Source organism: Falco peregrinus, chromosome 2, assembly GCF_023634155.1.
Source record: "Falco peregrinus isolate bFalPer1 chromosome 2, bFalPer1.pri, whole genome shotgun sequence".
In the NCBI taxonomy this organism is placed as follows: Eukaryota; Metazoa; Chordata; class Aves; order Falconiformes; family Falconidae; genus Falco; species Falco peregrinus.
In genome coordinates, this window is record NC_073722.1 from 105,785,751 (window position 1) to 105,812,672 (window position 26,922).

The 26,922-nt window shown below is 53.4% G+C and overlaps 1 protein-coding gene across 3 annotated transcripts; it reads left to right on the top strand.

Moving 5' to 3' along the window:
- The first annotated feature begins 366 nt into the window (after positions 1 to 366).
- On the top strand, positions 367 to 24,369 carry YWHAG (tyrosine 3-monooxygenase/tryptophan 5-monooxygenase activation protein gamma). 3 transcript variants are annotated; one of them, XR_008745780.1, is made up of 3 exons: positions 367 to 678; positions 20,824 to 22,377; positions 23,136 to 24,369. XR_008745780.1 is itself a non-coding variant. In XM_055795751.1 (2 exons), exons 1-2 carry the CDS (start codon positions 592 to 594, stop codon positions 21,478 to 21,480), a joined length of 744 nt encoding a protein of 247 aa, XP_055651726.1. In that variant the 5' UTR covers positions 367 to 591; the 3' UTR covers positions 21,481 to 24,369. The 3 variants fall into 3 exon arrangements, 2 of the variants coding, with proteins under 2 accessions (XP_055651726.1, XP_055651727.1); XM_055795751.1 differs by having other exon boundaries at positions 20,824 to 24,369; XM_055795752.1 differs by lacking the exon at positions 367 to 678 and adding an exon at positions 16,503 to 16,884 and having other exon boundaries at positions 20,824 to 24,369.
- The last annotated feature ends 2,553 nt before the right edge of the window (positions 24,370 to 26,922 follow it).

Genomic DNA, 26,922 nt, shown 5'->3' on the forward strand with positions numbered 1-26,922 from the left:
GGAGCAGCAGCCCCGGGCCCCCGAGGGGCGCAGACGGCCCCGGGCCCCGCCGGGGGTACCCCACGCCGCCGCTAGCCGCTCCCGGTGAATCAGCAGGCGCGGGCGGCCAGCCCCGGCGGGCGGGGCGGGGCGGTGGCGGGGGCAGAGCAGGGCCGCGGGCTCGGGGGCGGGCCCGGGAGGGCGGGGGGAGGCGCGGCGGCGCCGGGGCACGCCGGGAGACCGAGTGCGGTGAAGGACGCGACGGGCCCCGCCGCGTCGCCGCCGCGGACTCCATCTCCCGGCGTGCCCCGCGCGGGGGGCGGCGGGCGGCGGGGCGGGGCGGGGCGGGGCGGGGCGGGCGCAGGGGGGGTTGTGGTGGCCCGCGGCGCGCGCACAGCACCGGGTGCAGCCGCCGCCGCCGCCGCCTCAGCCGCAGCAGCGCCAGGAGCCGCCGCCGCCCGCCCGCTCGCCCTCCTCCTCACCCTCCTCCTCCTCCTCACCCTCCTCACCCTCCTCCTCCCGCCGCCGCCGCCGCCCTTCCTCCTCCTCCTCACCCTCCTCCTCCTCCCGGAGCCCGCAGCCTCCTTGCCCTTCCCCCCCGGCCCCGCGAAGATGGTCGACCGCGAGCAGCTGGTGCAGAAGGCCCGGCTGGCCGAGCAAGCCGAGCGATACGACGACATGGCGGCCGCCATGAAGAACGTGAGTCCCGTCCCTTGTCCGTCCGTCGTCCTTCCCCACCCCCCGCCCCGGGGGTCCCGCGCCGCGCTCCCCTCGCCCTCCCCGGGCTGCGCCCCTCGGGGGGGGGGGCCCGGCCGAGGCCGGGCTGGGCTTGGGGGGGGTCCCCCGCCGTCCCTCCGTGCGGCTCCAGCCCGTGGACTGCCCCCCGCGGGGTCCTGCTCCCCTCGCCTGTCGCCGCCCGGGGACAGCCTGCTCCCTCCCGACCTCCGTCGCCAGCCCTGGGGCTCCCCACGCATCTTCTCTGTGCTGGAGCCCCCCACCCAGTCCCACGCATCTCTCTTGCCTGTCGTGGAGCCCCCCCACGCATCCCTCTGCCCTGCCCCAGATACCCCCCCCAAGCCCCACGCATCTCTCTCCCCTGCCCTAGATCCCCCCCCCAAGCCCCCACGCATCTCTCTCCCCTGCCCTAGATCCCCCCCCCAAGCCCCACGCATCTCTCTCCCCTGCCCTAGATCCCCCCCCCAAGCCCCACGCATCTCTCTCCCCTGCCCTAGATCCCCCCCCCAAGCCCCACGCATCTCTCTCCCCTGCCCTAGATCCCCCCCCCCAAGCCCCACGCATCTCTCTCCCCTGCCCTAGATCCCCCCCCCAAGACCCACGCATCTCTCTCCCCTGCCCTAGATCCCCCCCCCAAGACCCACGCATCTCTCTCCCCTGCCCTAGATCCCCCCCCAAGCCCCATGCATCTCTCTCCCCTGCCCTAGATCCCCCCCCCCCAAACCCCACGCATCTCACTGCCCTGCCCTAGGTTCCCCCCCCAAGCCCCACACATCTCTCTCCCCTGCCCCAGAGCACCCCCACAGCTCCACGTGTATCTCTTCTGCCCTAGAGCCCTCCCCAGCCCCATGCCTATCTCTCCCTTGCCCTAGGCACACCCCACACCCCCCCCCCGCATTGCCTCCCTTGCCCTGCTGCCCTGTCCTCTGCCCCACGCATCACTTTCTTGCCCCATCCATCCCTTCTCTCCCCCCACGCCAGGCCCCTCTGCCTGCCCCATGCATCCTCTGCCATGCCCCCATCCCCACCAGCGCTCCCTGCCCTGGCCCAGTGTGGGGGGCAGAGGAGCCAGACCTGGGGTGCAGCGCTCCCTGGGGGGGTCACGCCGGCTGGGGGGCTGCCAAGCCCCGTGGGGCAAGGCTGTGGGGAAACCTGGGGCCGGGGGGGGGTGGGTGGGTGAGTGGGTTTGCGTGCACACCTCTCCCCGCTGCCAAAATACCTCCCAGTTGCTCCCATGCATCCCCTGCCGCGTGTGGTCGGTGAGGCTGGTGTGTGTGCTCATGACCCCAAAGATTGGGAGCCCTTTCGCTGCCAAAGCTCTTATTTTTACTGCACTTGGTTGGAGATTTATGAATTGAGTCATGTTGTATTCATTTCACGCTCTTAAAATAAAGACTCTGCATATAGCAGGCTGATCTGATTTGTGACACTGAACGCTCCCCTTCAATACTGACATTTTGACAATATAAGAAGGGGAAAAAAAACATATCTCTGATCTGATCTTGCAAACAAAGCAATCGTGGGAGGCAGGATCAAGTCATTCCAGAAGATTCTGCATTTGTCATATTGCAGAGAGGCTAGACTGGGTGGAGGGAGGGAGGGGGGTGCTTTAAAGGGGAAAACTGTTCTTTATGTTTGTCTTCTTAGTCAGGTCTGAACCTTTGCGAGGAGCTGGGGTGTCCTCCCTGGCTGATGAAAAGTGAATGCTGATCTAGGAATGTCGCAGTCTGCTGTGGGTGCAGCTCTGTTTGCCCATATTGCACCATTTTGTCAATAACCTTGCATTTATCAAACAGACAAAACTGTCACAGCCCGAGAATGGGGAGGGAGGAGATGTCTTATCAAGAAATGAAATATGGATAATCAGAACAAGATATTATCATATTAAACTAACTGGGCTATTCCTTTGCTGCACTATGGCTTTTATACCATTTTGTTGTAATGGCATCTATTCATTTTAAAGCAAAGCCTGCTGTGTGAGCAGATCCTACAGCTCATTTCCTACGGATAATACAGCCGCTATGACAAAGCCAACAGGGATATGCCTGGGACACACAGCCATGTTGCAGTATTCCCGCTGGGCAAATTTCCCTAGCCTGCTTACCCAGGCTCGGTGTTTAAACTGAAGGCGTTGTTAGAGATTATATATATGCTTTTTCCTTTCAGCCCTTACTGGCCCTGGTGAAACAGTAACCCGGGCTAATGCTGCTTATCAGTTGCTGTGTAGTTTGGGCCGTAAGAAAATGATTCACAGCGGGAGTGCTGATGCCTCCCGCGACAGCAAACAAAAGGCAGAGCTTTGTTCTTCATTTCTGCACAATGCTGCCCAAACTCCGGCACGGTCAGTCTGGCAGTGATGGACATGTCACACTCGGTTATCCCTGTCACCCGTCCTGTGTGCCGCCCATCCCCCAGCTCTGGTTGTGCAGGAGGCTGATGACCTCGCACTCATTTCCGTAGCAACGCCTAGTGATGTCATATGCCATGGTCCAAGCTGCAATGCACCCAGGTGGTAGCAGAGAGCATGCGGGCTGTCTCTAGCTAAGGTGATGCAGAAGCATTCCCATGGTCGTCGCCGTTTTGTCTCCTGCCCTCCAAAGCCAGCCACCCATTTGCTTCCTTAACCCCGTGCTAAGAAATGCCGGGCGGCTTTCCTTCAAAGCCCGGCGTGCTAATGATGTGCATAAAAGAAGATCGTTTTCCTGCAGCTTGATCTCACTGTTGCATTTTGGGGGTCGCCAGCTGGGTGGTGACACGGCAGCCAGGCACATTGTTCAGCAAGCCTCAGCCCTGCCTGCTGGGTAGCCTGTGCTGCATGGCCATTTTAAGGGTTTAAAATCGGTGTGCTGGGGCTCGTGCTGTCTGCTGATTCATCCAGCGCTGCTTGCCACAGCAAGCAAAGAAATATATATATATTTCTTATATATATAAAAATTCTGGCTCCTTTCTTGCTGTGGTGCCCCTAATCAGTATGTGCAGTTGCATGGCTGCTGCAGTCACAGGACTTCTTCAGCCCCCCCAATGTCGTGGGTTTACTGGGGAGTCTCGGTAAAACTTAGCAGACGTTCTCTTTGCCTAATGGAGGGAGCAGAAGGTGATGTTGGCACCCAGGAAGGGTGCAAAGCTGGGCCTGTTGGTCCAGGTTATGGCTGTATGACCTTGGTCATGTCCCTTGTCACCTCAGCGCTGTCTGGGGGTACAGTCAGCCCTATAATGCGCTGGAGAGCAGGAAAGCTCTCCACTGATCCCCAGGGTGGTGGCCGTGCCCACTGGTCAGTGGGCAGGCATTGGCCTTGGGCTTGCCATCCCAACCGATGCTGTGCCCAAGCGGCACCGGTGGTTTCCTTCCTGGCTCGCTGGGTTTTTCTGCCCGCAGTGGTTGAGGTGGGCTGGCTTTTTGTCTGATTCAGCTTCACAAAGAGTTTACCGTCCGATCCAGCGCCAGGGCTGTGGATCGATAGCCATTAGCTGGGGAGCAGCGATGCTGCTGGAGGCTTTTTGGAGGTGGAGCCCTGCCAAGCCCCTGGTGGGTGCTACCTGGGGAGCAGAGCACGTGCCTTCCTATAGACCTTTATTGCGGGGGGGGGGGGGGGGGGGGGGGGGGGGGGGGGCAGAGGGGGGATGCGCAGGTGAGAGAGCAAGATAAGATGACTGCAGTAACTTTCGCAGGAAATAAGTCACCTAAAATGGGTGGGGGGAGGATTATTACATTGCACCTTTGTATCGTGTAGGTATGGGACCATATGGCAGAGTCCTTGAGCTCACATGAAGGACCCCTGTGAGGGGGAATATTGGCTATTTGATTTTTGGGGACCCAACCTCTGCAGCAGGGCCGGGGCTGTGCTGTGTGTGCATGCCATCAGTGGTGGTGGTGGTGGGTGTGGAGGGGTGAACATCGGAGATGCTGAAAAGCAGACAGCTGCTGCCAGGCTTTAGGCACAGCTGGCTCTCGGAGCAGTAAATGGCTGTGGTGGGTGGAGGAGGAGAGCAAGCGTGGGGGTCCGCAGGCCTTCCCTGGCGTGGGATATGCAGGCTTCTGCCACGCTGCTCACCAGCCTGGCCACGCTGTCATCCTCTGCATCCAGTGACCAGGTTAGTGCAGGCAGCGGGGCTTCACGCAGATAGCAGGCTCGTCCTTGGGAAGAGGGGGAGTAACACAAATCCTTCCTATCTGGAAAGTCCCAGGGGAGTGGAGCAGGGATGATTAGCTGCTTTCTGCTTTGCAGCGTAGACGAGACAAAAGGGTGAGGTGGAAAGGCTTCTCCAGGAGGAGTGCTGGGCAGGCCATCTGTGACAGTAGGGAGGGAGCAAGGAGTGTGAGCTGCTGTAGTAGCACTTCCCAGGGGGGCCGGGGAAGGCTTTAGAGAAACCATTTCCAGTGGAGAGGGTACATTGGCATCTAATGGCTGTATCGATGCTTTTGCTGCCGCCCCTTGTGCAGGTATCTTGGATGCTGCTGAGCCTTGTGGCACCTCCTGGACCACTGCAGCATACATCTGCTCTTACACATAGCAGTCCTCTTGCCCTTTAGCAGCAAAGGGCTTGCTCAGACCTGAGTGATGGCGGTGGGGCGGTGCAAAACAGTGTGACTCACAAGCAGGGAGCAGGGCTTCCTTCCTGGAGATCCACAGGGTCAGGGCAGGATGGCTGCTGTGAGGAGCTGCCATCCTGCTGCGCTTCCGATCTCGTAACGGTTCACGGTGTGGGTTGTCTGCGTAAATCGGTCTCAGGACCTTGTAGGCTGAGTTGCACAGCTGCACTTAAGCCTCGGACAGTTAGCAACATGCCCTGTACACAAGTACAGTGGGCACTGCACACATTAACTATATTAAGTGGCGAGTCATCAGCTGCTCAAGCTCTTAGAAATTCCCCTTTAAGCTCCTGGTAAGTCTTTATCTATGAGCTTTAGGAAAAGCCATTGACTTGTGAGCCCATGCTGGTTTTCTCTCAGTTGGCCAACTGTATCAGGCAGGTGTGGGTCTGATTAGAAACAGCTTTTTTTGAACTGAATGGAAGCGATACTGAGACTGTGGTGGAGAATATAGCTGTTGAATCCTCTGCAGATGTCTAGGGTACATGGAAACAGCAAAAGCTCTTGGGCAGGGGCTCTCCAAGAGGCTTTAGATGTTGTGGGCTTAGCCAGTAGATCTGTTGGATGGTGGCTAGCCCTGAAAGTACAAAAAGGTTGCTGGGAGTTGTCTTGATTGCCCCCCACCCCCACTTCCTTGCGCTCCTTCTTGTGGTTAAAGATGGCTGGCTCATCAGGATATTTTTTTTGGAAAACAAAATAAGCTTCATAATATATATGGACAAGCCCTATCTGCCCAAGCTTTGTTCACCAGCTGATCCCAAAGTTTCTCTGTGGAATAGGCTCCTTGGGCACTGGCAATGTGAACTTGGGCTTTCTAGAAGCTGCAGGCACAGCAGTTTAAGGGCTGCTATGGAACTTCAGCTGCAGATTGGAAACTCCTGCACCTCTGGAACGTATGCACTCTGTTCTTGGCTTGTCTCGTCTCAACTAGCTGGTGTCATTTGGCACCCTCTTAGCAGTCCTTATGAGTGTGCTGAATGGTGCTTTTAGAGAAGTGAGGGCTATTCAGGTAATTGTGTCGTATCACTCTGCTTCCTGCTGCTGGGTGATGGCTGGAACTACCCATGGCCATTCTCTGGGATCTGGATGGTGAGCGGGGGAGATGAGGAACATGGCTGCTTCCTTGCCTTCTGTTGCTGGTAGAAGGAAGATTTTTCTTGAGGATCCCCATCATTATTATTTTGTTTCCTCTGTGCCAGCTCTTCACCGTGTGTTACTGGACCACTTCATTTTAAGCTGGTTTCTTGAGTCTGGGCCGACAGCATTAGAGCTGGTCAGGAGCATGGACAGCTTGGCTTTCTACATAGGAATAAGAAGGCTCAGCCTCGCAAACCTTAAGATCAGGGAGGTGGAGTAAGGGCGACCCGATGGTCCCCAGTAGCCCATGGAGAGTCCTGGCTGGACCAGGATTTTGTTCCCAGGCTGGTAGGTGACCCCAAGCCCCTTCACTGTCTAAAGTGCAAGGATGTTCAGAGCTCGATATTTCACAGCACCGCTCCATACTGGGGTGTCACATGCTTGGAAGGAGCACAGTTAGGGCTGAGATGGGGAACGATGTCAGTGTGCACAGGCGGAGGACTGGAGCTGTACCAGCCAGCTGCCCTTCTGCCCCGCGCTGAAATGCTGGGATGGGGCCATTCAGGGTGGGTTTGAGCTGTACTGATGGAAGGACTTTGCAAAGGCAAAATGCACATGGTGGGAGCTTTCTCAGCTTGTGTGGCCAGCAGCCTCTGGTGTTGTTGTACCTGTGAGCAGTCACCTAACCTTGGATCCAGTCTTCTGTATTTAATCTCTAAAGAATTTGTGCTCCCTTGGGTTTAGTGAACGCTCGAGGACATGAGCAAGCACGTGCCAGCCGGCCTCCCTGGGTGTTGTGGACCTGCAGATTTGGGTAGGATGAGGCATTGAGTGTGCCGATCCTCATGCCACGAGGCATCAGAAAGGATGAGATGTGCTTGTCACATTTGCCATTTTGATCGATGCAGTTAGGAATTGACCTATCAGCTGTGACTCTTGAGGGTGCAAGAAGAAGCATGTCTCAGGGTGCTGCTGATGGAGCAAGGGCTGCGAGAGGGGAATGGGAGAGGGTAGACTTTACATCTGGAGAAACCTGCATGGACGGTGACACATCTGGCAGGGTATGACACACGAACTCTGCAACTGAACTCTTCAGCTCCTGTTTCGAGCAGCTTCATGCGAAGTAAACCATGTGCAAACAAACGCATGGGAAGTCGTGTGCAAGGGTTCATATTTAGGGAAAATAAACAGTCCAAGCTTTTGTGTGTCCAACTGCCAATGCTTGAGTAACCAGCTGCTTCTTGGGAGGTGGCCTTGTCTGAGCTCAGACATGTCCCTGGATGCGGAGCACTGCTGGACTCGTCGGTGCTGCTTCTCTCCCTTGGCAGAGGTGAGTAGTGTGTTGGGAGCTCAATACCTGTCTGGCAGGGAAGAGCAAAAAGGACCGTCTGACTAGTTCAGACTAGAGCTAGCTGCTCGGTGGATCCCAGCCAGGCACCAGGCTGCTCAGGGGCAGGTACAGAAGAAGGGGTTGGAAAATGCCTCTACGGTCTGACCCGAGGGAGGCTTTCCTCAGTTGTCTGGGGCATTTAGGACTCTGCAGAGCTGAAGCTGCCTTCTGCTTTTCTGCCCGTTTCTACCTCCTGACCTGTGACTGACAGTGAAACATGAATGCATACTGGCATAACTGCAGTACAAAGCACAGCAAAACAGGTTTTGCCTGGCTTCCCAAGCGTTTCTCCATTGGCAGCCTTGATGGGATACAGGCATCGTCTTCCACTTCACCATGGCAAAGCTGTGATGCAGGGCATCAGTTGTCTTTGGGTAGCTGACGCACCCTTGATGCTTCTAGGCATCCTTCTACGCTTCAGTGCTCTGCAGCTCAAGATAGCTTTTTGTGCTAACTGGTTTGGAGCCAGCTTAGACCTTCTTTCCTTTGCTGTCCAGGCCTTCATCACTTCTTTCTGGAAGGCTGAAAGCCTTAACCAGCTTCTGCTCTTTACCGGACAGGTAGCTAACCTAGCTTGCCCTTGGCTGAAGTCTTCCTCCTTCCTATTAGATTCACATGACTGGAGGCAAATGGCAACCTGATGTCTGGAAAGCAGAAATTTAATGAAAACGGTCACAAGTATTTATTCAGTTTGGTTCTGCAAGCAATGGTCACTGCTGGAAAGAGGTACCTTGGAAACCCATTTTAGCACCTGCTGAAACGAAGGGGAAGGAGCTGTGAATTTATTGCTGTACTGTACTGGTGAAGATATGGTGGGTTTGTCTTTCGACCTCTGAAACCTTTGGCTTGACTTCTGGATACTGTTCCGATAATTAGCTGGAGCCAGTTTCACGCTGGTGGCAGTTAGATAAAATGCTTTGCCATGGCTGCTGGCTGGCAGGCCCTGCCTGTGCTCCCGCCGATGCAGCTTTCAGCCTTTGCAGATGGGGAAACTCTTGGTTTTTCCCCGATGGAATCAAAATGGCTTTGTGGGAACCCAGCCCACAACTCGCACAGTGCTGCCTGAACGCAGGTGAGCGGTGGAGGACCCTGCAAGATGAGTGAGGCTGCGAGGGAGCGTGGCAGTGCGCTCCTGTGCAGGATTTGGGCAGTGCGCTGGCATTGCTGCCGTCTTAACTGGTCTCTGCTTCTGCCTTCCCCCCACCCCACCCCCGGCAAAGCAGAGCAAGCTTTGAGCAGCTGCGGGGGGACTTCACACATTTGCATTTGGTCTGGAGCAAGTAGGAAAGGGGAAGGATGCGGATCTGTGACCAGCCGGCTGTGGGGTTTGTGTAACTTGGTGGTGTGTCATCTCCTTGGCTGGGCACGGCCAGGGCTGTTAGAGCCAGCTTTCTCTTTTCGTTCCCCTGGCTGCTCGATCTGATGAGCAAAGTCCATCCTCCCGCCATAAAATGAAGGAAAATGGTGACAAAAGGGCTTTCATTCTGCTCTTTGAATTTTTTATTTTATTTAAGTAAGAGGCCTGTTTCCTTTCTCCAGAGTCCAGGTGTCAGGGATGCTGGATTCCTCCCCATGGCCCTTGTGGGAAGCCTGCCTTGGGGAGGAGCTCGGCAGTGGGATGGCTTTGTCCAGCTTCTCCGAGGGCACAATGATGGTGAGCCCAAGCTGCCGCATCTCTCCAGCCTCTCCAGTGCGCCAGAGCCCCAGCAGGTGCTGGGGCTGGTGGAGCACAGGGCTTGATGTTCACCCAGGAGTCTCACCATGGTTTGCAGTGACACTTTGCCTGGTAAGGTCTGGAAATGCCCAGAAATGGTAAATTCTGGAAAATAGAACTGAAATGATGACACAGCAATCCTTGGGCTGCAGGAAACTGATGAGACTGTCTGCCAGAAGCTGTGCCTTTGTGGAGCTGGTGAAACAAAAGCCTTTGCCTGTTTAAGTACAAACTTCCCCAATCTCAGGTTTTTCTGTGCTAATCCAGATTTCATCACATCTCAGGAATGATCCAGCACATGCTCCGTTAGGTATTAAACAAACCTGATTTTTTGGCCCGAAACTAGTGATCTAGTGACCAAAGGCAGTGCATTAGTTAATAGCAGTAGGAGAGTAACTTGAGAACATGTCACTGATGATGGCATGAGATTCCCTTAAAGTGATCCCCAGATTAGGGATTAGAGTACTTAATGCTTTTGTTCTATAAAGGAGATGTTAGAATTGAGTCAGTCTATGGGTGTTTGAGGCAGCTGCACTTGGACGAACACAAATCTGCGGGGACTCAAAGTACAAACCGTTCTTTAATTGTTTGCAAATTCCCTCTGATCTTACTGGATGGGTTGGCTTGCTTGGGGTGTATCTTTGCTTACGTACCAGGCAAAGCCACTTGGCATGTCAGTATGCTTCTGGTTCCTCTCTAAGATGGTTTCAGCAAGGCTGTTGGAAAACACCAGCGAGAAGTCTCAGCTTCAGTGTTAAGGTTGCTGATGAACATGTTGTTTGGACAGTTGTGGTGCTCCGCAGCGCAAAGTTTATTAATAGTAGTTGGGAGAAGCTGTTGCTGTGCTGTATGCTAACAGATATGCTGGAGAACTGCTGTAGGAGATCTGCACTTGTAAAAGACTAATGCTTAGTATTCAGCAGTGAATGAGAACTTGGGGAAGATTAACAGCCTTTGATTTGCACTCGCTGAGGAAGGCATCGGAGCTTTGCCTGTTTATGCTGTTGGGCTTAGTTATGTGGGGTGAATATTTCATTACCTTGAAGTTTGGAGCTTGGCTTCTTGCATTTGGTGCTGTCGAGATGTCGGCACCTGAGAGGCTTTGTCACCTGTAATGGACTGAGATCAAGTCTGTGGGAGTAGTCCCTTGGGCTTCAAAAGAGGGCTGGGAGGAGATAGCCAGAGCCAGGCGAAGGTAGTCAAGTCCAGAGTCAGATCTAGAATAGTAAACTGATCCTCCACATAATGTAAAATTAGCCGCAGTGCTCCAGAAAGCTGCCAGAGCAAAAACTTGACTTTCTGTTCTGCAGGTTCATTTAAGAAATTAAATAAAATTGTCTTTGCTAGAGGAGTGTAAGATCAAGCCTGAAAACCCTGAAGCAGTGGGAGGGTAAAGTACATCTGGGGGGGTAATCACCTTACTTGCTGATGCGTAAATTAAAGCTATCATGGAGCTGGCATGCTGGAGGTCCACCTGGGTGTTCTGGAAAGTCTCTTGCTTAATCTGGTAAAACACGTTTCAGACACTGCAGGGAACTGCTGGTTCTGCAGACCAAAAGACCTAGAGCAAAAATCTTGGGTCTTTTATTTTTTGGTGGTTGGTATTTTTTTAAAAAAAATATTTCCAGAAGCTTACCTTGATGTGCAATGTAGCAGACTTTCCCAATGTGTTTGGGGTAATGACACAGAGTGGTTAAAAACTTACGCGCTGGCTGCAGGGAGTTGTTTGCATGGTTGCAGCTTCTCCCGTTTCATCCTGCTGGAGCAGCAGCTTGCCAGCTATCGTGACAGCCACGGCTCTACCATGCAGGAGGAAGCCATGCCAGCAGCCAGGGATTACCCAGTTCAACCTGCTCCAGCAGACCTGGGAGCAGGCTTGCTCAGCGGCCAGAACTTGCTCTCAACCTTTCCCTGGGTGTCCTGCCCATGGCATGTTGTCTCTTCCCTCTCTGCTTGGTTCAGCTGGGTAGAGGTCATGGGTATGGCATAATGCTGCCATTTTTTTGAGCCCCTGATTAAGGACAAGCCCTGGCACTTGAAGCTCCGGGGAGGATTTGATGATCTGGTGGCAGGGTGCTTAGCGCCTGGCAGTGGGGCTGGAGGTGAGCAGGAAAGCACTAATATCTGAGCCAGATTAGTACTCTGAGAAGCTGTGAGGTAAGTCTTTAAGCAGCTAATGCTCCCAGCAGCACTAAACACCCTCCCCACATGAAACTTGATTAATTTATATAGCGTGTCCCTGCTTATGTGCTGGTGGCCCTGATGTCTGTCTAGCCTGGGTTTGTTTTGCCGTAAATTGGAGGGGAAGAAAAAATAGTCAGTCTTCCCCAATGTTGACCAAGCCTTAAGACTCCAGAAATGCCCAGTGGTTGTCCCACGGATGGCTGCTTCAGCTAAAAAGCCTGTGAGTGGATGGACTTTTCTGAAGAATAATGCCTGAATGGGAAAAAAAAACCAAACCCACCCTAAGGTCTTTTGTACAGAAGTGCTGTTGAGGAAAGAGCTGCAGTTACTCTTCAAGGGCTTTTCAGCTTATACCTGGAGAAGTTTAATGCGGCCCAGAAGAGCCTACAGAAATCACTGAACTGTCAATCTCCTCTCAAAAGGAGCTACTCTGAGCTCCTAAAACGTTCACTGTGCTCCAGGAGCACGTCTGAGCTGCCACGGCAGTGGTGTGCTGTGGCACTGTTCTTCCACACCCTTTGCAGAAAGCCTGGAGAGAAGGCCTGTATCAGCGGGGAACAGACTGGATAATCCGAGGCAGGAGAGCTCTCCAGGCGTTTGGGTGATGGAGAAGGATCTTGGGCTGCTGCTAAGGTGCTTGCAGAAACGCGGAAGTGGGCAGATGATGCTTGCCAGCCTGCCATATCTTGGGGAAGGAATAGCTTGGCATCCCTTCTGTCGCTTTGTAGTTAGCAAGCAAAGGTGCTGGTATCCCATCTGCTGGAGCCGGTGTGCTGAGCCCTGAGTGACAGCCCTGTTAAGTGCTGGGACTGATGTGGTTCGACTTGCTGCTTTCTCCATCTGGTGGCAGGAAGGCACTAGATCAACAGAGATGATTTTTTCCCTAGAGTTTTTAATAGGTAGGAGGTAGCTAGTGGCAGCAAGACAGTGAAACAAGTTGTCCTATGACCAGTTTTCATCTCGTTTAACAGCCTTTCAGTCAGGGCGACGGGGATCGGGGTGTTAATAAGGAAAACAAGAACTTGGGCATCATTCCTTAATGGCTCAAAAAGCAGATACTACATGGCTGTGCAATGCTAATTCCGAAATGGTTTGTAGCTCTAAGCTGATGCACTTGAAGAACAAACGCGATGCCCGTGTTGGGAAGCTGGAGTTGTTCCTCCCAGCTGGTTATTGCGCTGTGTCTGGGTTGCCCTCTGTCAACTCAATAGCCAAGGTCTTGAGAACATGCCTGGAAGCCGTGTATGGAAGGCAGGCAGACGCTCACTTGCGCTTGCCTTATCTCAGAAGCTGCAGAAGAAGCTGGTGAGGCAAATCGATGGCATCCGAGTGTTTTGCAGGCGGTAAAATTTGAGCCGTTAGACCAAACGCTGGGACTGCAGTGCTGCAGATAAGGGGTGGTACGTGGAAGGCCACTACCAAATGCAGAACAGGAGCAGCTCCGAGCTCTGCTGTTGTCACTGGCTTTCTTGCCTTGGCTCCCTTACGACCTTTTCTGTGCAGGAATGACCACAGTAGTTGAAACCTGCATTTTCTGTAGCCGAAACCCATCAGGGCCAGACTAAAACTGGAGGAGATCTGCAGGCTCCACGGACCAATCAAACCTGCATGTAGCATGATGAAATTCCCTTTGGCTTAAGTAGTTGTTAAGCTACAGAGGCTGGTGTGAGCTCTTGGTTTTCACGTCTCCCTCCCAATTTAAAGACTTTGTCTTGGGTGGTTCAAAGTCACCTTAAGTAAGGAAGGCTGCAGGTTGGGATGGAAGCTGCTAACTGCAGGAGCATGCAGAAATCCTAATCTGTGCCTAAGTAGCCTCTGAGATCCAGTTATGCTACAAGCAATAAACAAGTAATTTGAAACTTAATGGCAGAGCCATCCCATGTGGCTTCAGCCACTGCCCTGTGACGAGAGCTGCCCCCGCCAGCTTAAAAAATGGGAACTAGCATATGATTATTCATACTGAAACAGCCAAAGGAGACAGCAGTGGGGAAGTAACTTCTACCCACTGCCTGCTTGTGCTTTTCTGGTCTTCGCTGAGATGAGAGGAAGGGCTCGACCTGCAGCTGAAAATCCCCTGGCTGTGCTGAGATAAAACACAGAGAGGACAGCGGAGGGGGCCAGCAAGGAGAGGAGTAGCTGTGGTGTGACTTCCACTTCAGAAGTATGACATGGGGGAGAAGGCAAGAGTGCAGGGCAGGGGAAAGACCCAAACCAGCGAAATCTGGTGAGATTTGAGATTTAGGTAGAGTTTTACACGCACCTGCTTTGTGTCGAAGTAGGACAGTGCTTAAGAAAAGCATCTTTGCGACTGCTGCGATGGTGTCGTAGCGCAGCTTGCTCTGGAGGGCACAAGGAGAAACTGTTCTTGACTGGGCTGTGTGACATCTAGTCGTGACGGTAGTCAAACCACCGGGTAATGGTGATAATTTAACGTACTTGAGGGCAGCAGTTTCTTCAGAAGCGAGATGTAGGGCGAGATGTATTGTGGTTTAACCCCGGCTGGCAACTAAGCCCCACACAGCCTCCCGCTCGCTTCCTCTGTGGTGGGATGGGGGAGAGAGTAGGAAGAGTAAAAGTAAGAGAATTCGTTTAATAGGGAAAGCAAAACCCACGTACGCAAGCACAGCAAGGAATTCCTTCACCACCTCCCATCAGCAGGCAGGTACTCGGCCATCTCCAGGAAAACAGGGCTCCATCATGCATAACGGTGACTTGGGAAGACAAACACCATCACTCCCAATGTCTGTCCTTCCTTCTTCCCCCAGCTTTTTGTACTGAGCACAACGTTCTATGGTATAGAATAACCTTTTGGCTAGTTCGGGTCAGCTGTCCTGGCTGTCCCCCCTCCCAATTTCTTGTGCCCCCCCCCCTCAGCCTTCTCACTGGCAGGGCCTGAGAAGCTGAAAACTCCTTGACTTAATATAAATATTGCTTAGCAACAACTAAAAGCATCAGTATGTTACTAATATTATTCCCACACCAAATCCAAAACGCAGCACTGTACCAGCTACTAGGAAGAACATTAATTCTATCCCAGCTGAAACCCCAGAACGAGATGGGGGTAGAAGAACCCCAGCAGTCTGCCTGGCATGTCACCTCCAAAATGACAGCACTGGGGCTGCTGAGGGCTGCCTGGTGCTTGCAGGTGGGTGATGGGGTCCCACCGTGAGACAGTGGCTAATGGCCTGGCTGCAGGTAGTCGGGAACATTTATCGGCTGTTTGAGCCTGAAGGGGTTGTGTGCTGGTTGCTCCACTCACCGGTGGCTTCAGAACACGTAAGAATTTCAGTGGTGGGACTTCTGGCCAGAACGCTGTTACAAAAGCATGTTTGTCATTAAAAAAAAAAAAAAAAACAAACAGAAAAGGGGACCTTCAGGCCAGACCTCAGCATGACTAACAAGCTGCATGTGAAGGAAAACAAGGCCATTGCCAGGGTTTCTGTTGAGAGATAACATGCTTAATTACATGGTGCAGGAGCTGTAGACAGAACAGAGGAAATACAAGTGCTGAGGAGATGGCTGTTGTGTATCCTGGTGGAAGAGGAGCTCTGGTGATGTTGAAAAGCTGTTCTCAGCAGACACTTTGAGGTTCTCGTGGTTGTCTTGTCTCTCTCCAGGAAAGCTTGGCTCCTTTGTAGATGTCTGATGTCTGCAGGGACTCAGGATTCCTTCTAGGCGATCAGAAAAGCCAAAGAGTTGGGGTTTATAACATGGATTAAACTGTCAAATGTTGATGGTATTCCCCAGGGAAGAATATCTGGGTCTGCTCAGCTTGCTGTGCTGCATGCTTTTAAGATAAGACATCAAAGCTAGGTAGGAGCCATAAACGGGTGGGCACTTGGTTATAAAACTAAATGAAAAGCATATAAGGGTAAACGGGTAACACTAAATCCTGTGATGGATCTCCATTGCAGCTACTGAAGGGTCCCCAAAAAATATTATTTTGTGATGTACTCAGAAATAATAACTTCAGACCTACTGATGCAAGGTGAGAAGTGGAGGGTAAGAGTCCTGGAATAAACCCCATAAGCAAACTAACCTGCTGCTGTCTGAGAGCAAACCTCCCCTGCAGGGCTCAAAACAGCCTGCTGATTAGGATGCTTCTGGAAGGAAGGTGCAGTAGGACCAATGGCTGGGTTTTTGGAGAGCTCTGGACCTTGCCGTTAGGGGCAGGTAAAGTTTGGCACGTACCCTGGCTTCTCCACGTGAGGCTGAACCTTCCCCTGGTGCAGCGTGACACGTGGACGTGCCAGGGGCATGCCAGGGTTTGGACAGAGTGCTGAGTCAGAGCTCGCAGCTGTGGTAGAGAAACGGGCAGAACCTTCTCCGAGATTGTGCTGCCTCTGAAGAGCTTTGTTGCAAATCGGAGGGCTTTGATTTGCACAAACCTTGGGACTCCAGCAGTAGAAACCCTAAACTTCCAGTAGTTTTTGTCCAACAGGATCTGCTGGACTGTCGCCCTGTGGCTTTAGGGCACTTTGAGCCTTGGTGGTGCAGACGCTGCACCCTCAAAGGCTGCAGGAACTGGTGAGACTGGAACTTGGCAGCGTCCTGGAGCTCGGTGATGGAGCGTGCCTCCAGGCCAAAGCTTGTCCCTGTAGATGCTCCGTGCCAAGCCCAGTGCAGACCTGCGCTCCCCAACTGGGTGTCTTCTCTGCTTCTGCCCCTTAGGCAAGGCTCCTGCCCAGCACCGGGCTGCCTGCAGCCTGCGAGGGGTCTGGCTCCTGGCACACGTGTCACCTGGTGTCACCTGCTGTGAGGCGTGGGGGGAGCTCTTGCAAGTAGGACCATTGCCTGCGGGCTGGCAGTGAAACGAGAGGCACCACAGCTGAGGTTCCCTGCTGCTCTGCATCAGTAACGAGCCAGTCTTGTGGCTGGGCTGGTTGGAAGGGAAGAAGCAGAAAGGAAGGTGAAAAAGGTCGTTTGGGTTTGTGTTTCCCCCCCACCTCCTCCTCAGAACAGCAAAAAGACTTGCATCTATCAAGCCACGTGAGCGTGTGGGCTCGCTCTTTGTGCTTGGCTGTTCGTGCCACATGCAAGACCTTGACTCCATTTCAGCCGCATGCATCTGCCCACCCTCCCCTCCTGGTCTACGGGGGCACCAGGGTGAAACAAGGCTTGACAGTTGGCTGAGATTTGTGGTGCAAGTTCTGCTTTTCTCTGCTGTCAACCAGGGAAGTAAACTCCACAATGACTGAGCTTCCCAGGGAGCAGGTAGGCTTCCAGCCAGAGGCTGATGGCTTTGTGTTCCTGCCAAGCTCTCTTAATGCCAAATTGAGATTTTCTTCTTTGGATATTTGATAGATTTGGATATCTAACCCCATGTAGCAGTGCTGGGAAGGGCATCAGGTGACCTAACACTCGCTGGGTTGGTCTGTATGTGAGGGTGCTGCCCTTCTTAATTAAAAACTGAGACCTCCAGGGTCTCAGTTAAGAAGGTGGAGGGTTCTGGTAATATGAATCTGGATGCTGGAAACAAACATTAGGAAAAATTCTCTGCAAGGGCTTGCGACATGACCACTGCAATCTATTCCAGGCCTGATGCAGGATATTGCCTTATTAATGTTACATCAAAGGCATTCAGTGCAATGCTTTTAAGTATATCAGAGCTTGCTGTTTAGCCTCTGGCTTGATTGCACTTGCTTTGTGTCGGTATCCTGCAGGGTCAGGAAAAACCAGCCTTTGGCTGGCCAGCACAGGCTTGCGGTGAAGACGCAGCCCTGCGTTCTCGTGGCAGGTTGCTGCAGCGGGTTCGGGATGGCCTGCGGTTGGAGATGTTCACCCCTACAGTGCTGCTGGCAAAAGCCGCATGACGGTGACTGTCGTGCTCCCACGAGGACAGAGTGTGTCGTGCAGCTTTTAGCAGTGCGGTGGGGCAGGCGAGCAGGCAGCAGCATCGCAGTGTGGTGCCGAGACGTGGCAGGCAGGTTCTGGGCAGACCAAGGGGCAGCGATGATGGCAGTTCTCAAAGGCAGCGTAACCTGGGATACGTCTTTTCTGCCTTCCAGTGACTCTGTGATTGAGGCAGCGAAGTGTACCCTTGCTGTGCAGTATCTGGTGTCCTGGGCATCTTGAATTTTCTTCCTGCTGGGAATGCAAGTGCCAGATGGTTTTCCTTTCTTCCTCTCACAGCTCAGTTGCAAGCTGAAATACGTGTAGGACTGCAGCCTCTTCCCTTCCCTCTCCTAGTGCCGAGGGATGCGATCCCTGTCGCTGGCCGTGTTACACCTCTGCTGTTTCTCTTCAGTGTTCTACCTTACTGGGAGCCTGGGTACTGCTAGAAAGTGGTTACATGGTTAACGAGGATCCCTTTCTGTTGTGATAAGTCCCCTGCAAGCTCCCTGGAGGAATCTGCTTTCTCCACAGGTGTACCTTCCATCTGTTAGCAAGTTTGTTGAAAGGATTTTGACAGGCGACTTTCTTCTGTAATCCTTAATAGCTTCGAATTTAAAAATGTTCACAGCAAAGCTAATCCTATGAAACTCCCCGTAGTTAGAATAAATCTGTGCTCCAGCAAGGCTCTTCTGGTGAGAGGAGGTAAATCTACTTCTTTCTGCAGTGATAAATATCTGCAGACTCGGCTGTGGGGCAGCTTTAGAGTCACCTGCTTGGTCCACACTTGAAATTGGTATTTCTGCTCAGAGAGCGTCTCGCTAAAAGCAAGACCTTGTGATATGGTTATGATAACCTTATGTGGTTGTCAACCTTCACACCAGTGTCAGGGCAGGAGACTGTTGGAGTCGGCGAGTCTCTTATATCTATGTTGGATACTCCATTTACAGCTGGGAGGTAAGAGAATAAGTCTGGCTGGGACTTCTGGATGTTTCTGGTCCCAGTTCCCTTATGGAAAGCAGGGTAGCTTAGATGGGACAAGACCCTGAGTAACCTGATGGAGTTTTGAGTATTTCCAAGGACAGACAATCCATAAAGCTCTAGGGCAGGGGGACACCTTCCTTGTGTTCCACTGTCTTTCAAAGATGGGTTTAACCTCGCAGTATCTTTAATTTATATTTGTGCAGGTGTCACTTGGAGGGAAGAATGAGTGGAGTCATTTCAAAGTTGTGAAGTCTTGTCAAAATAGAGACAACTAGAGACCTCTGAACCGGAGAGCACAAGGCAGGCTGGAAGCAGCATAGAAGCAACTTGCCAGGGGTACTTCAGCACATTGCAGTCAGGCTGCATGCAGGGCTGAGCCTCTGCCCTGGCCCCTCTGCAGGAAGCAGCATATCAGACACAACCCAGGGCCGTGTGGTTAAACAGCCGCCGTCAGCCTGGCTGGGAGAGGTGGGATGTCGGTTAGTCTCCTGGCACCAGGAGCTGCTGGAAGGCCCAGGCGTCACACAGCCTGCTTGCTTTGGCACTTGAAAGCTGGGAGCTGCGTTGGCATGCTGCCCCGTGCACCTTGGCCCGTATCGGTGGCGACTGCTTGTAAGTCACAGGAGATTTTGCCCTCTTCAATGTGATGCCCGTTCCCCTGCTCACAGGAGGCAGTTGTGCCTGGGTTGTGCCGTAAGACCTGCTTCTGCGTGGAGATCTGCTGTTCGCTGGTTCCCCTGCCAAGCTGTAGAGCATCTCGTGGAGCAGCACAGGTCCACACAGTGGCAGGAGGTGGGAAGGGGGGGCTGCTCTTGCTGCCTCTTCCTTGAGGAAAGGAGCAGAGAGGGTCTGGGTCAAAGACCAGAGTACTCTGCGTGCTGCATGGCTGGAGCTTGGTTTTGGGAGAAGGCATGAGCCAGACCATGGCTGAACAGCTGCGAGGAGAGCTGCAGGCAGGAGTGGGTGTTGCTGGAATGAGCAGGTCTATATTGTAGAAGCAACCATGAGTCATTCCAGGCCACTCAAATGAGGTCCTGAGCTGGACCATCGTACACCTTCCAGCATGCACCCTTGGCCTCCTGATCACCGGGCCATAAAATGTGGTTATCTAGGCCTGGAATAAACCTTGTTCTTACAGATGCTTGTGAAAACGACGCGGTATTTGCAGAAGCCTTTCACATCCAAACCATTACCTAATCCTTGTGAGAAGTGGCTGCAGAGAAGAGGCTTAGAGGTTCCTGCCCTGCTGGCATGCTTCCCAGGCAGCCAGCCCCGGGGTGTGTATGTGGCGGGGCGGTGTGCCCCCGGGGAAGGGGACAGCAGCGATTCCCAGGCTCAAAGTGCCACTTGACAGCTGCAACTACCCCAGCCGAGGGGCTGCACGGAGCAGCCCGGCTGCTACAGCGTTTTGAGCTGCTGTACCTGCCCCAGGGGCACAGAGCCCCTTGTATGGGGCACGGCATGGAGTCAAGGGTGGCACAAGCCCTTCCCAAGCTGCCCGTAAGGCAGGGCAGCTGCTGCAGCGGATGGGTGGCTGCCTGGCTGTGGCTGGAGGTGCTGCCCGGCTGGCTTCATCCAGCGATGGGGGTTGCAGGAGCTGGAATAAAGTCACTGCAGGATCAGGTGTGATGCTTCCCAGTAACTGAACCGGCCGAGGTGGTGTTCAGCCCACTTGAGATGACTCTGTGCTCCGTCATCTCCTTAATCCCTACGTTGCTGCGGTGCGTCAGGCAGGTGAAGCGATGCTGTACGTTAATGCTGCTGTCCTCAATGAAGAAAATCCTGGGTGGGAAGAACGTACTCTTGCTGTGTGAGCTTTGAAGGCCTTATCTGTGCATAAAAAAAAATTCTGTCGTATTTAGGCATCTCAGAAGCGTGCCCTGTGCTTATAGGAGACGGAAAAGATGAACACCCAGTAGCTGTGGCGGTGTTAATCCACACAGCTAGCTCGTAACCCTAGCCCATCGCCACCCTCTTGCTTTGGCTGTCCCTCTCACCTCTGGCACAATCAGACTCTCATCCCGCAGGTGAAAGCTTTCTCTTTCCTAGAAGATTTTTCTGATTCTGGAAAACACTAATCTTCTAAGCGATGGAGAATACCTGGAGTAAAACCCAGTGCACCCCTCGTGCTGGGGGACTGGACCACGGCCTGCGTTCCCAGCTGGGTCGCTCTGGGATGGGAGCAGATGCTGGATGATGGAGCAGGACTTTGCGAGCCAGCTGCCCTTTCCTGCCTCTCACTAGAGATGCACGGGAGCACCCGACCACATGATGGGAACGTCGGATGGCTGGGGCTTAACCCAAGTGTGTCTCTTCTCTCTCCCTCTCTCAATGCAGGTGACGGAGCTGAACGAGCCTCTGTCCAATGAAGAGAGGAACCTGTTGTCTGTCGCCTACAAAAATGTGGTGGGGGCTCGGCGCTCCTCTTGGCGAGTAATTAGCAGCATCGAGCAGAAGACCTCTGCCGATGGGAACGAGAAGAAGATAGAAATGGTCCGGGCCTACCGTGAGAAGATCGAGAAGGAGTTGGAAGCGGTGTGCCAGGATGTGCTGAGCCTGCTGGACAACTACCTGATCAAGAACTGCAGCGAGACGCAGTACGAGAGCAAAGTCTTCTACCTGAAGATGAAAGGGGACTATTACCGCTACCTGGCCGAAGTGGCCACCGGTGAGAAGAGGGCGACCGTGGTGGAGTCTTCGGAGAAAGCCTATAGCGAAGCCCATGAGATCAGCAAGGAGCACATGCAGCCGACCCACCCCATCCGGCTCGGGCTGGCGCTTAACTACTCGGTTTTCTACTATGAGATCCAGAACGCGCCGGAGCAGGCCTGCCACCTGGCCAAGACGGCCTTCGACGACGCCATTGCCGAGCTGGACACCCTCAACGAGGACTCCTACAAGGACTCAACGCTCATCATGCAGCTCCTCCGCGACAACCTAACGCTCTGGACGAGCGATCAGCAAGATGACGACGGCGGAGAAGGCAACAACTAGACCCCCCCGATGGACTGGCAGCCGCACGCTGATGCTAACTACTGCAGTCTTTATTTTTTTCCCACGAGTGGGGGGGGGGGTCAGGGGTGGGGGAGGGAAAGGGAGGGGACACCTTCCCAGGGAGGCCCCCCACAACCTGTCTTTGATTGCCTCGTTGACATTTTTGCCAAAACACCACTAGTGGAAGTCAGGCTGGCTGTGCTGGTATGGAATAGCAGCCTCACTGGCATATGGACTGTTCTGTAGATTATTAATACAAGTGGAGCTGTCTTTAATTTAACTTTATTGCTAGAAATAAAAGGGTTTTAAGATGAATTCGCGTGGATGGAATGGCCCTCGTTTTTAAGGAAAGCAACGCAAAAAAAAAAAAAAAAAAGGGAGTTCTGTGGTTCCAGTAAGGCTTCGTGCGTTTGTTTCTTCAGTCCAAGTGCCGTGTGTCCATACCACGTCGCGGGGCGTCTCTCTGCAGCGCTCTGCCTGGCAGGGCATAGCTTAAAATCCCCAAATTTAGAAGGAATTAAAAAAAAAAACCAACCAACCAAACCACAACCTAAAGAATTTGGGGCTTGCAAAGCCCCGGGATTTAGGCCATCCAATCTTCTTTTTTTTTTTTTTTTTTCTTTTTTTTTCCTCTTTTGATTAAGATATTTATTAGGGTAGCTTACAGTATTAACACTAAATTGCAGTTTACAGTATTTCTACATTACAGCCATATGACATCAAGCCTTTGATTGTCTGTTTTTTGGTTTTTTTCTTTTGCTAGTTCTTTTGGCTTGCCTTCCTGATCAGTCCTCGCCTGTGGACTGGCTTTAGCTATTCTGTGTCGCCCAAGGCAAGAAGACCGCCCGCCCGAGGAACATCAAAGCTGCTCTAGTTTTTTGGTCAACAGCTTAACAGGTGCTTGGCTAGCGGCTGTTTCAACTATTTTAAGTCCACAGCAAAAGGTTTAAGAACTTCATTAATTAGACAAGGGGGAAGTGTTTCAACTTAAAATGCCACTTAAATAAATAATAAAAAAAAATAAAAAAAATAAAATAAATAATAATAATAATAAAAAAAAAAGAGCATTCAGGTCTGTATGTCATGTACTGTGTTTGGTATTTCAAAAGACCATCCTGATTTAAGGTGCCACAGCTGCTTCCTCAGGGATTGCACTGCCATTTCACTCTGCCTGACTTTCTCCCACTGTACCATGAGGTTTGTCAGCAGATCTCCGGCACCCAGGCTCCCTTGTTTGTCACCAGGGAAGCCAGGTGCGTTTTCCTTTCTCCTGGGGAAGCTTGTGGTGTAATGAGTGAACTTCAGGAGCTTAGAAACTAATTTGGTAGAGAAATCCTCAAGGGAAGAGCTACAATCATAGACATTTCTATCAACCATCGGGAGCCCAGGAACTTAGTTCTCTTCTTGGCAAAATCCTTTCCAAGTCCATCTGATCTGGCAGGGGGTGGGAGATGGGGCATCTGAGTTGCTTAGCAGGTAATACTTACCCCATTTTGAGTAAATTTATTTTTTAATTTCTATTTTTACATCGTTGTTGGAAGTTCACTGCTGTTCTCTGGCTCGCGGAGTGCTGTGCCACGTAGCTTTTCACCTAAAGCTGCACAGTAAGGAAAAATCGCACTTGTGCTTTTTTTTTTTTTTTTTTTGGAAAACAGGCTTTCATTGTCCCTTTTGAGAGTCAGTCCGCGAACAGCGCGTCGTGGCGTTGCACACACGGTACAGCCGCTCCTGCTGGTGGGTTGCATGGAGAGATGTCTCCAGCTCTATCCTATCTCCTCAGGGAGCAGCAGAGCCGAGGCCGGTGCTCGGCCTCCGGGTATTGCCCTGGCGTTGCTGGCAAAGCTGTTGGGTTTTGACCGGGATGCCTTCGCACGCAAAGTCTTGCCCAGCCTCGCCGGTGGCGAGCGAGCAAGCGCAGCCGCCGGGTGGACGGTGTGCAGCGTCCTGTGGCGAGATGCTCGCGGTGCCGGTACGTGCCGTGGACTGGAAGATCGCTTTAGGCTTCTTACCTTCCTTTGATTGACCCTCGTGTCCCCTGAGCAGTGTTGTCCCAGCTGTATAATTTGGAAGTGAATTTACTGGAATTACAAAACCTAGCTTTTTTTTTTTTTTTTTTTTTCCTTCTTTTTTTTCTTTTTGGCTTTTGCTCTGGCTGCTTTAGGAAACTTTGCAGGAGAGATGGCACAAGAGGGCTAAAAACAGAGTGGGGGTCAGGGACTTGATTTTTAAGCAGCTTGAATGGTTTCTTTTGTTTTTTAAGAGGTGCACTTGCCTATGATACTGTCTCTCCAGTGAAATGATTACTGCTCCATTACTCTATTGATACAATATTGTGCATGCTAGTGTCGTATTTCTATACAGTAGCTTGAAATTTATTAACTTATACTGTAGATGTTATGTATTCCTATGACAAAATAGTCTTCAAAAATTTTTTAAAGTTTTTTAATTTATTTTTTTTTCTTTTGGGGGTAAAGTTTGCTCTACCAAATAGTGATCGTAACAAACTGATCTGTTATGGATGTTGCTATAGTGACATGCAATTATATATGATTTTGTTTTTAAAAAGGAAAAAAAAGCAAAAGAAAACACCAGTGTTAGCTTAATCTTAATGTCTGGTGTTCGTCATGGTGAAATTATAACTATTACAGTGTAGGAGAACAATGACTGTGTTCTTTGAATGAGCCTTTGTTTGTGCTTTTTGTCATGTTATGCAGTGAACTATTTTTAAGGTCTAATCAGTGATTATTTTTCCAACTCCGTGTTTCTGTAAGGAATTATTTCACACACGGACCATTCTTAGCAGTTTTTCCTCAGTGATGGAATATCATGAATGTGAGTCATTATGTAGCCGTCGTACATTGAGCAAATAAACTTACAGATCTGACGTCAGCGCTGCTTAATTGTTATCGCCTGTGTGGAGTTTCTGGGGGGCTGGGTGGGGTGGGAGGGGGCTCCCCCTCACCGTGGGGCTCAGGGGGTGGCAGTGAACAGCCTTGCTTCTGCTCCCCAGGGGCAGGGGGAAACCAGGGTACCGTGCTCAGCATCCCTATGGGTTCATGGTTCACCCAGCTCCTGGCCATCCTGGGGCAGAGGCCAACTGTGGGGAGGGTCCCGGATGCTCTGGGGGAGTGGGGGGCTGCTTCCCCCCCTGCCTCCCTCCCTCCCTTCCTCCCTCCCCAATGGTTTTTCCACTCGAAGCTGCGTGTGGTGACTCACGCTGTAAAAATACTCCCCTCCCTTGGAAACCATAAACCGAAAACACGCCTTGGCTCACACACCCTGCAAGGGGCTGGGGGGTGGGGGACAGACACCACCACCCCGGGATGGGGACAGAAAAACCCCCTTGGGATGGTGAAGAAGGGCCAGGGGCTCGCGGAGCACCCCCAGCCTGGAGGGGACATGCCACCAGCAGCACCATGGCTCAGCACCGCTGCACACTGATGGCGTCCTCATGAAGGCTGGGGTGGGTTTCGGGGGGGGGGAGGGGGCTGGGGATGCCCCTTGGGGGGCTTCGTCCCTTGGAGACATGCCTGGGCTGAGGCATCTGGTTGATGCGCACTGGGGTCCCGGGGGTATTGTGGAAGCTGAGCCTGGCCCAGCACCCTCCCATGCCCTGATCAGCCCCACATCTCCCCCACCCTGGCCCCCTCCTCCCCTGGCTGGTGGGGCCTCAGTTTCCCCACCTGGATGGGAAATGGATCCTGCCCTGGTGGGTCACCGTCCCTCCCAGACATAAGGTAGGGGGGGCAGAGAGGTGAGCCAGCGGGCAGGGGTCTGCCCCCCACTGACCGGGCAGGATTTAACCCTAAGACAGGTTGTTAGGTGTCCGCAGACACAGGCAGAGGGGCTGGGGAGGGGGGACAGCCCCTGGCTGTACCCCCAGCCCTTTCCCTTTCCTGCAGGCAAGGGGGGCTGCGGGGACATCCCACTTGCCCCCCACCCCAAAGCTGGGCCCTGACAGCGGGGCCTCCCAGGAGGCACAAGACCTGCCAAACTCATCCCACCGCCCGCCCTCCAGGTGCTGCAGGGCCGGGCAGGGGGGGCTGGTGCTCACCCCCCCCACTCAGGCTGGGCTGCTGGCAGCTGCTGCTCACTATGGCAACCATCTCCATCGCTCTGGTTGCCGTGGCCACCCATCCCCAAAATGACACACACACACACACACACATGGGGGGGGGGGCACGAAGCCCACGTGTGACCCCGGTAGCAGGAGCCCACCCCAGCCCCACCTTGGGCATCGTGCCTGAGACCTGCCAAACTCATTGCACCTGAGGCTGCTGGGGCAGAGGGCTTGGGGAAGGGGCTTGGGGGGTGCACAGAGCCCCCACCCCCCCACCCCCCACCCCCCACGGGCTCGGAGAGGGACCTTGCAGCTGCAGGATTCCTCCCAGGTCACCGTCTGCCTGCGGGATGACTCAGGGGGGATTAGTGGGATTTGTCGGAGTGGGAACATCGGGAACATCGCAGCCCTGGGCCTGGCCTTGGCCATGTAGGGCTGGTCCTGCCCAGGGGCACGGGGGCACGGGGGGCACGGGGCCAGCTGGGGCCGAGAGGCAGCAGGACCATGACCCCCCCTGCCGCCTGCAGCCCCCCAGCATGGCTGCAGCCCCTGAGCTGAGCCCCCCTCGCCTGCCCAGCTCATCGCAGGGGGGTGAAAGGGAGGGGGCACGCTGCGGGGGCACCGCTGGGGTGGGGGATGGCCCCCCAGGGATGGGGCTGTTTCCTGGCCAGAGCTTCTGCCCGTGAAGCCCTTGTTTGCCTGGGGGTCCCTGCGACCCCAGGGGGTGTATGTGTGTGTGCTTGTGTTTCAGGGATGGTGAGACCCAGGATGAAGAGACCGGGGTGTTGGGACCCAAAATGTTGCAGTCCGGGATGTTGAGACCCAGAGATTTGGAGACCACGGATGGTGGGACCCAGGATGCTGAGATCTGGGATGTGGGAGACCCAGAATTTCGGAGATCGGGCATGTCAGAGATGCATGGGATGCTGGAGACCTGGGGTTTGGAGACCTGAAATATAGGAGACCTGGGATGGATGTTGAGGCCCAGAATTTTGAAGACCTGGATGTCAGAGACCCAGGATGTGGAAAACTGGGATGATGAGCCTGGGGTATTGGAGACCTGGGGTGGGGAGACCAGAGATTTTGGAGATCCAGGATGTCAAGACATGGGATGCTGGAGGCTGGGATGTGGAGAGCTGAGATACAGGAGACCTGCGATGTGGGACATCCAGGACAGGGAGACTCAGGATGTGAAGACCCAGAATGTTGAACCTGGGATGTGGAGCTGCAGGATGCTGACCCCAGGCTGTTGCGCAGGGCTCGGTAGCCCTCCTGGTGGCCACGCTGGCCCCAGCCAGCCCCAGCCCAGTGCTCTGGTCCAGCCCTGCCAGGGCAGGGAGCCGGTGCCGGTGGTCCCAGGGGACAGACACAGGGCATGGGGA

What these genes read in the sequence shown, in the direction of transcription:
- YWHAG (XM_055795751.1), top strand. Translation starts at nt 592, where the DNA reads ATGGTCGACCGCGAGCAGCTGGTGCAGAAGGCCCGGCTGGCCGAGCAA. An exon ending in TGGCGGCCGCCATGAAGAAC is followed by an intron (nt 679 to 20,823) that starts GTGAGTCCCGTC and finishes CTCTCAATGCAG; the next exon opens with GTGACGGAGCTGAACGAGCC.